Here is a 9,445-nt window from a genome sequence, read left to right on the forward strand (position 1 = left end):
TGGCTCCAAGCTACACTTAGCAGTTAGCTTAGCGGGTGTCCATACACAGCTAATCTTTACTGAGAACGAGTTTGTGAGGTGCAATGTGTTTTAATTTTATTTAAGCTTGTGCAAATATCCCCACCAATGCAGTAAACACTTTTGAACAATGAATTTACGATAAAATATTTCAGTTTTACTTAGTTTTTTACATTTAAAAAAATTCAAAAGATTTACTCAAGTTCACTTTGAGTACTCGTATTCATTTCAGCTGAGAAAGTTGAGGAAACTGCTACGAAAGGTCACATGTTTGTACATCCATGAACTTTCCCACATGAAAAGCCACGATTATAAATCAGTCATATCAAAGCTCATGTCCGCTGATGTGTTTTCTTAGTGCCTGTCGGTCCGTCTGTCTCCGAGCTGCCCGCCGGCCGGCTCTGATGGCTGCTCTGCTCACCATCATCCAGCTCAGCCAGCCTCCCTCTCCGTCTCTCTGCAGGCCTCTGGGGTCAGAGGAAGGCTGATCTTTTGCATGCTGGCTGTGGGAACCACAACACGCATGCAAAACACGCGCAAATGTTTAGGACGCCTGATGTCCATAAAAGGTCACATGGACACATGTGAACGAAAAAACGTCGGGAGAAAGTTTTCTTTTTCTCGTGTGGAATGTTTGACATGTCCATCGAGAGTTTTCTCTCGAACCGCTGGTTCTCAGTCTCTCCTCATCCCAGAGCTCTCAGGGTGAAGAGTTGTGACGGCGACCCAGTGGCCCACCAGTCATCTGAGCACTCTTTGCTGGAGCAGTCCTCCCAGTGTGGACCACTGGTTAAGGTAACTGATACACAGTTGTGCTGCTGTTGAGCTGTCGGGGTTAATTTAATAAATCTGTGCAGACTTTTCTCTTAATTAAAGTTTCCGTTGTACCATAACTACAGCTCCTAAATGGTTGCTGTCAATAAAATCAGCACCTCCTTTGGCCCTAGCGTCCATGGTTAATTACCTCTATTGCCACTAATACAGTCCAAAAGAAAATATTCGCTCCCCTTGGAAGTTTTCTCTTTTTATTGCTTTTAAATATTAGGCATTGGTCAATTTAGTTTGGCTTTTTTTTTTGGCAAGAAAGTACAAAAACAAAGACTCTTTCATGTAAAAGTATCAGGCTCAAGGATGCAATGCTGCCAAAGGTGCAATAATGAAGAAGAGGGTGGATGTAAATGCAATCACTTATTTTGCATTTTTAATTTACAGACATTATTTTGTAGAAACCTGTTTGGCATAAAAGAATCTTTGTACATTCTTGTCACAAAAGCCAGATTACATTGACCACGATTCAGTGTTACAAAGCAATGAAAGGGTGGCAAATACGTTGTGTAGGCACTGGATATGTTACGATCCCTTACATCGCTTTATAAGTGTGTTCTGGGCCACGTGGAAAATTATGCTACATCACGTCTTGGATTTTTAAAATTTTATGCAGCAGTGGAAGTAATACAAGAGAAGCTCCAATGAAGAGTTTTGAGCTTGGAGACCGACTTACTTTCCTTTTATTAGAGTTAAATATGCATTAATCCATACTGTGTGTGACATACTGTGATTTAAAAATGGGAGGTGAGAACTTCCTGTCACATGGAGATAGTAGCAGAACTGGTTTCCTAATGTTTTGTTGCAACAGCGATAGGTGCTGGATTTATTCCAGCTGCTATAAATGCAAATATTAAGTTGTAAAGGTAACGATTCAGCCCGTGTATAATGCTGTTCCCTATACAGCAACACAATGTTCACGTTTATGACTAAAAAAATGTCTATTACTGTGTCTATAATTAACTTTTATGGCTTCAGGCAAAGCGACTTCTGAAAGGAGCTCGCTGGCAGAGACCCACACTGCAGATTCTTGAGATAATTTCACCCCCAGAGGAGACAATCTGTCTTTGCCATAAGGAAAGGGGGTAACCAAGGCCACTTGAGCTTGCATACAAGAACAGACTCCTTAATTTTGCTTACCTGCAGGTGTTGGGGTTGAACCTCTTGCCCTGCCGCAGACACGACTGTGGAGTTTCCCTGCACTGACACTGGCAGGTGTCGGGGTTCAGCGGCTGATTTCCAGGACAGTCTGCGGCGCAAACGCAGCCGCACAGCTCGTCATCCCACCGCTGGCCAGTAGGGCACGTCTTCCCGTCGCCTTGGCCTTCACACTGGCATTCACCTGAGAGGAGATCAACCGCGGAAGAGAGACGGGAATGCAAGTTTGTGAATTCAGTCTTTATCAGATATTGCTCTGCAAAACCCCCTCAGCATTGGCATATTTCACAATCATGTTCCTACATGTCACATATTTGCATATTTGCAAAACCCTGAGTCCCAAAATTTCCCCTTAAACTGTTTATTTTTCTGTTTGCTCACTTGCTTTCAGATTCACAACCTTTACTTTGGAGTATTTACAGTAAACTGGTCTTCATGAAACCAAGGCTGGATGTTTTTTGGGGGAATTTTTGAACACTTAATTGTGCCGATACTTTCTCCTACAGTTATCAACTGAAACAGGCTATTCAATGTTTTCCTTACAGGTGTTGTGGTCCAGTTTCCAGCCTGGATCACAGCTGTCTTCGGTGAGTCCGTTCTGGCAGACGCACTCGCAGGTCGAGTCCTCCAGAACCCTGTTGGGCCCACAAAGAGCCAGGAGGCCTGAGTCCAGCGCCTCTGGAAGACACATGGAGGAAAGTGAAAAATGGTATGTAATCATTTTTTTCTAGCTCCGTTTTGTTTGTTGCCGCTTTGTCGATGGCAACCCGAGTACGCTGCAGAAATGTCTACAACTATGCAGCGGATTATTTTTGAAATGCTGATGGGAATTGCAGCTCTTTGAAGGGAGCCGGATGTTATGGCTACTTTGGTTTCGGAGAGACATTCAAAGGAGCGACTTGTGGTTCTTTGGACGGTTTGGCTGGTCGGCCTCACGAACGTCTGAGACCGACCAAGTGATAAAGTTACACCACTTGTCCTGAACGGCCAGATCAGCTCAAACAGCAACGGTGAAGTGTCGTCTTTGCTGATAGTCTGCATGTGAGGCATTTACATCTGTACCTCATGGTTACATTCCTCCCTGCATGTACATCAGTCAAACACTGTGCCACCAAATACCAAAATTAAATATTAAACCAGCTCAGATCTGGTGAATTTTAGCTACAGAACTTCACATTGTGCATGAGTAGTTCAAGGACAACTTGAAAATCTGTCTGTTTTTACACTTTCTGTCTCTGGCTCTGATAAATTGTGCAGTCTTGGTAATTTTTTTTTAAAAGAAAGCATGCTTTCAAAACCCACCAACAGAGTTTTATGTTCTGTGGTAGAAAGGCTTTTTTGACAATTTAATATTTACTGCTGCGAGAAAATAGCAGATTTTTTCCCCCCACATCACTGTTGGTGACAGCCCAGTCACTAACTGCTTTATGGTTGTTTTAGGGAGCGTTGAATTTTTAGATTTTTACAGAGTCTGAGTTGAGCAAACGCTGTGTTTTGGGGGCATTGCAAAGCTGAAAATCTACTTTGATTGCCAAAATCAAAGGTATAGTGTCTCCAGCGGATTAGAGTGCTGCTCACTGGCTTCTCTATCCAGAACGCTGCTGCTCAGGTCCTGACTAGAAGCAGGACCATATTAGTCCAGTGCTCCTGTCTCTGCACTGGCTTCCTGTCGCTGACTTGTGTACAACTCTCTTCATAGCCTAGCACCATCTCTGACATGTTAGTGCCGTATGAACCATGTCGGGCTCTGAGAACCTAAAGGGAGGGTCTCCTGCTGGTGCCCAGAGTCAGAACTAAACACGGTGAGGTTCTAGTTTTATGCAGGTAAAATCTGGACGTGTCTTTCAGAAGATGTGAGTGAGGCCTGACAATGTTCAAGTCCAGGCTGAAAACAGTTTAGTTAGTTAGTTGTGCATATGAAGCTGCTGAAAGTATTTTAACTTCTAATTAATGATTATACTTATGTTTTTAAGGATTGATTTTATCTGCCTCTTCACTTTTAATGTAATCAATAATGATCATGTTTATGTTTTGTGGATTGATTTTATCTGTCTTCTTATAGTTTTGTGTGAATTACCTCTGGGACGAACTGTGCTAGACAAATAAACCTGCCTAAATAAATGGTGTGACCAGACAGCAAACCTGCTGGTGACCCCACAGAGGGTGAAACTACCTGCCTCCTTTAGAAGCGCTGCTGAGGAGTCTTTTAATTCAGCTGCTTCAACGGCACAGTGTTAAAAAGAAGTCCAGACTTTGTTGAAGGGAATTGGATCATATGATCATGATCCCCAGAGGATGAACCCTAATGACTTCCGTGAACTTGTGATGCTGTTGTTCAAACGTAGCCAACTCTTTGATTGACTGCCAAGACATTAAAGCTCGTTAGAGAATGAATTCTGTGACTTTAGGTGATTTCCCCTGTAGCGCCACCATCAGGTCAGTGTCTGAACTCGTCCAGTGCTTCAGTTTATGACCAAAGCTAATCCTCGTTTAACACTTATATCGGCGTGATAACAAGCGTGAACGTCTGCTAAACCGCAGCATCTCAATTGTTTACGTTTAGCTGTATGCAAATCAATACCACGGTTTGTGCTCCAGCAAATGTGTAAATGCAAATAATGCAATTAGGTGCAAGCAACTACAGTTAAAGAAGCAGAGCGGATCGCGTTTTGTTCTTTCCTTCAGTGGTCAGCTGCCCTCGTCACATGAGCCAAAGAAGAGACGGCTTCTTCTACACTAGAGCTGGCGCGGAAACATTAATTATAGGCGTGATTCCTTCAAAAGGTTAACTGGATGTTTGCTCTGCTATTCTCAGAGTCTGCATGTACATGAAAAAGCGCTCCAGTCACAATGCAGTATGTGAGGTATGTTAGTTTCTCATCAGAAAGTAAGAAGAAGCTGAAGATGGTGAGCGCTGAAGCTCGCTGCATGATTGTACAAGTGAAATACCACAAAGACACTTTTAACTGTGTTGGAGTTGAAGAAACGTCGCCTCGGGAGGAATTTGTTTCACATCACTTAATGTGATGCCCGGGCACCATCATCATCATTTGGCTCTGCTGGTGGAGGCTTTTCTTTTTTTGGGGGGAATATAAATCTAGGTCACATGCCAAAACCTGCTCAGTGGAGGTTTTTATTTTTTCGTGTATGACTTTGCATTCTGGTTGAGAGCAGTGACCCAGTTAGAAGGCAGTGTCCACTTTTAGAAGTAAGAGCACATTTCAGATCTTTGTAACTGTTCGAGGACTGTCTGTGCTTCCATTAGTGACATCAGCGGGTGTTGTGTTTGCTTTAAGGTATCCTGAGTGCAGTATTTATTGAAAGGTAAAGCTCTGCCTTAGTGTTGCATGCTACTTGTTTAACCCTCTGCAGTTTCTTGAACTTTTTGCTCCTGTTTTCCCTTTTTTTTCTCACTGTTGGCTCATTTTTCCCTATAATATAAAGCCCTGCACCTCTATGGAAACAGAACAACCCTGGCTAGAAGGAAGTTGTCCTCTGTGCAGTATAACACAGCAATAATGCTACAAAGTGGTGATGAACGATATTAAAATTTCTGGCCGATACCATATTAAGATTTCTGATATCGCCGATAACCGATATTACCGATGTCGATATTCAATTTTTGTTCACACCGAAAAATGAGTTTAAATAAGCACTGTGAGAAAACTATTCAAAAGAAGCCCAAATTAGACCACATAGTCTTGTTTATTACGTAACAAATATATTTTAACATATTTAAGTCCAGGACCGTTTAAGTAAGAACGTCTGTGAAATAGCAGCAATATCACATGTAGAGACGAAGGCGCTAACGTTAGACAATCATCGACTAAATTTGTTCATCGGGGCGACACCGATATCTGGGAAAAAACACAAATATCGGCCAATACCGATGTGGTCGCCGATATATAGTGCATCCCTGCTACAAAGCTAAAATAGGGAAAACCGAAACTTTTTTGATTATTTAGTTTGCAAAATTTGAAAAAAATCTGGAATCAACATCCATCCATCATCTATACACTGCTTAATCCTCACTGGGGTCATGGGGGGCTGGAGTCTATCCCAGCTTTACAAATATTTAAAAAATAAATAGTGACTCCACATATTATAGGAATTTTACTCGTAACATTTGGAATTTGTTTCCATACTTGTTTCCTATCTGCTCTGTGTAAACAATGCCTGCAGTTCAGCAGAGTTCAACCAAAAATTCCCTAAATATTTGTCATGTGACGGTTGGTCGCAGCTGAGTCACGAATGTTTTTTTAGTTGCATCATGGAGTGCAGAATTCTTTTGTTTCTTCAGACTCTGGTTAGAGGTAACCCTTTATTTTTGGTGAATTTTTAAGTAGATTTTAAGCTTAGATTTGACAAATTTTACGAATGGAACCTCGCAAAACACATGAGTAGTTCAAGGACTGTTGGGAAAGTGAATAATCGGACAGTTTATACAGGTTCTGGTGCTGATAGATGGTGTAATTTTTAAAAAAGCCAACATGCTTTTCAAACCTGCCGGCAGGGTTTTGGAGAGTAAACATTCTGACCTAATACACTTGTTGCTTCACTTTCATTTCATGGTGTTAGACTGTAAACAGTAAAAGCTCAGTTTCATTTGTTAAAGGTGAGCTTTATGTTTTGTACACCACTGCTTGGCAGCCTTTCAAACATACTTTGGTGTCAGAAATATTTAAACATTTCGGGGAATCACTGATGGTCTAGACTGAATACCAGAAGCGGAGTAATTTGGCCCACATGACTCACTTACGTGTTTCTCTGTCAGAGTAGTTAATAGTATCTGTGGAGACGCACACACAGTTCACCGGATCCCACAATGACCCCGAGGCGCAGGGCAGATCAGGAGGCGAACACCTACCCGGAGACAAAAAGTATTATAAACATGTGGTGATTCACTGAGGTTTGTGGATGTGTGACTGCTCGCTCTCACTCACAGGTGATCTGTCGCTGCTCGTCTGATGATGGAGTGGAGCGGCCGCTTGGAGAGGCATTCGCACGAAGTGTGGTTGATGAAGGTCACCATGGCGACGGAGCGTTCCATCTTGGGCGGGGACAGTTCCATCAGCTGGCAGCAAGAAGGACGAAGGTTAGTGTGTGTGTTTGCAGAACCGCGTGCTGTGCGAGAAAACTGGCTTTCTTTGTTGTTTCTGGTCTTTGTTTTCCCCTTTCTCGCTGCTGCTCTCATAACAACATCGCCGGCGATGTGTGTTGCGGAGCTCGATGTCATGGTTACAAGATTGTGCAACTGTGCGTGACTGTGTGCGCTGTGTTGATTTGACGTCCGGCAGCAGCCAAAGTGTGTCCCACAGGAGTTGGGCGGGTTGAACTACAGACGAGCCAGTTACATAACCGGGCAGATTAGTTTCTGTCCTCTTTTTCTGAGTTTGCTCGAGGTGCAGGAGCAGAAAGCAAGTTACATAGAGTGTTGTTAAATAATTCAAGCCCTAAAAATTGCATGACCGAGAGGACCGGCCTCATTACTCACCGTCTTGTTGACAAACGTGTGGCTTGTGTTGGTGCAGTAGAAAGCCTCGTTGGTGCAGCATCCACCGCAGCGATGCAGCGCCACGCAGCGAGGGAGGTAGAACTGACTGGTGGATTCTGGGTATTCTTTGGCGACCTCGACGCAGACCTCTCTGGGCTGGCACGAGGTTCGCTGGATCTCCTCGAGGATGACTGAAAACATGTAGGATTGAGTAACCGGGTTTTGGTTTGCGGACATCTGAACACAAGAGAACCTTTCTCTAATGGACTAGTTACTCAAGAAAATCATCAGCCTCTCCAATACCACCTACTTTTGTCTGTCTCCAGCACAATCAAATCCATTTGGAGGCCCATAAAAACATGATTTCTCTGGTTATGTCATGACTGCTTCCCCCCCTACTTTACTCCAGTGTTTTTAAAATCTGCTGAGACAAAGAGGCTGACATTAGAAAGACGTGTGTTGTTTACATGTTGGCTGTTTACCTCCCAAAGTCCCGTCCACTTTGTAAAGAGCCTCCTCCCTCAGCTTGACCCACACGTCGTCATTGTTGGAGTGGACCAAAGGGCTCGCCGAGGAGGTGGAAAACGACGACGAAGAGGGCGAAGAAGACGTGTGCCAGGCTTTCTTCCTCATGCAGTGCTGAATCAAACTGTATTCGGGGTATAGAAGCTGCAGCAGCTGATCCACGCTTGTTACCGTCTCCAAACTGGGCTGGTCGTTCGTCTGCACCGGAGCCTGGCAGAACACAGAATCACAAAACATGACGTCACATGTTGTAATATATTGTTTACGTTTAGCTGCAAAGCTTTGCATGTACAGAAACAAGGGAAAGTAAGATACAAGCTGACTCATAAGACACACATTTCACTGCCAAAGTGCTTTTTTCGGTTATAAAACACACTTTTTTTTTTATATTCCGCAGGGTCAGAATTGAAAATGATTGGTGTGTTTGTTTTCTTTTCAGAGGAAAACTATCAGATACTCCAGAATTTCCAGTGTCAGCGTTGCTGGTTTGTGCTGGATACACAGTGAATACCTCAGCTACCAATGTGTTGTAACATGTTGCTGTTGGCTACTGTTAGGGATTGAGAGCACGCATGTCCTCTCTTCACCCACACACGCTTATTGTTGCATTTGAGCACATGAGGAATCAGCAAACACTGTGTTTTCTTTTTGCCTTAGTAGCATTTGCTCTTTTGTGTCGCTCCCTGTTGTGTAAGCTTTCAAACTTCACCTCAGGCAAAGTGATAAAAGTTCAGAATATGTGCCCCGCCGCCGCCGCTGCTGCTGCTACGGTGCCCTTGAGCATGACGCTGTAATCTGACCCAGTTCACTCATATCGGGTTCGATTTTTGCGAGATATGTCTGCCATAATGTGGCCTCCAAAACAAGTTAACCTTCTGAACTTAGATGTTTTTTGCTCGTGAGCTGCAAACATGAAGTCCTGCCCCTCTTTGGAAACAACACAACCATGACTAGAAGTAGAGAGAACCGAAACATGTGCAGTATGACACAGTTATAATGCTATAAATCATTTTAAAAAATCATCATTATTTATTATTAATCTTTAATTATTTATTTTAGGGAAATTGAAAAAACCTGGGATCAACATGTGCAACACTTTTCTAAGTGCAAACAGACATGAAAAAAAAGAATCGTGACTTCCTACATACATATTTAACTACTTCCCATACTTATCTGCAGCCTGCAGATCATCCCATGTTCTAACAAAAATTCCCAGAATATTGTTCGTGTCACTGTTGGCTGCAGATGAGTCACTAAGCACTTCAAAGTTGAGCTGGAGAGCATTGAAATTTTTGGGAATTTTGCAGAATCTGATGAGAACAAACACTTTATTTTGGGGGAATTTTTCAATAAGTCATGTAGAATACAGTCATTTTGGAGTCTCCATGTTCTCCCCGTGCAGCGTGGGTTCTCTCCGGGTTCTCC

At 43.1% G+C, this 9,445-nt stretch overlaps 1 protein-coding gene across 1 annotated transcript in view; it reads right to left on the minus strand.

The window, feature by feature from the left end:
* LOC103361286 (vascular endothelial growth factor C-like) overlaps positions 1-9,445 on the minus strand; it is an 18,522-nt gene that overhangs the window by 2,679 nt on the left and 6,398 nt on the right. The window contains exons 2-7 of the mRNA XM_008287326.1: positions 7,978-8,230; positions 7,496-7,686; positions 6,945-7,075; positions 6,761-6,864; positions 2,545-2,679; positions 1,984-2,185 (exon numbers count right to left, since the gene is read on the minus strand). Of these exons, the coding sequence (XP_008285548.1) occupies positions 1,984-2,185; positions 2,545-2,679; positions 6,761-6,864; positions 6,945-7,075; positions 7,496-7,686; positions 7,978-8,230 (1,016 nt within the window). The remainder of the gene's footprint in view (positions 1-1,983; positions 2,186-2,544; positions 2,680-6,760; positions 6,865-6,944; positions 7,076-7,495; positions 7,687-7,977; positions 8,231-9,445) is intronic.

Source organism: Stegastes partitus, unplaced genomic scaffold, assembly GCF_000690725.1.
Source record: "Stegastes partitus isolate 25-593 unplaced genomic scaffold, Stegastes_partitus-1.0.2 Scaffold495, whole genome shotgun sequence".
NCBI classification, from domain to species: Eukaryota; Metazoa; Chordata; class Actinopteri; family Pomacentridae; genus Stegastes; species Stegastes partitus.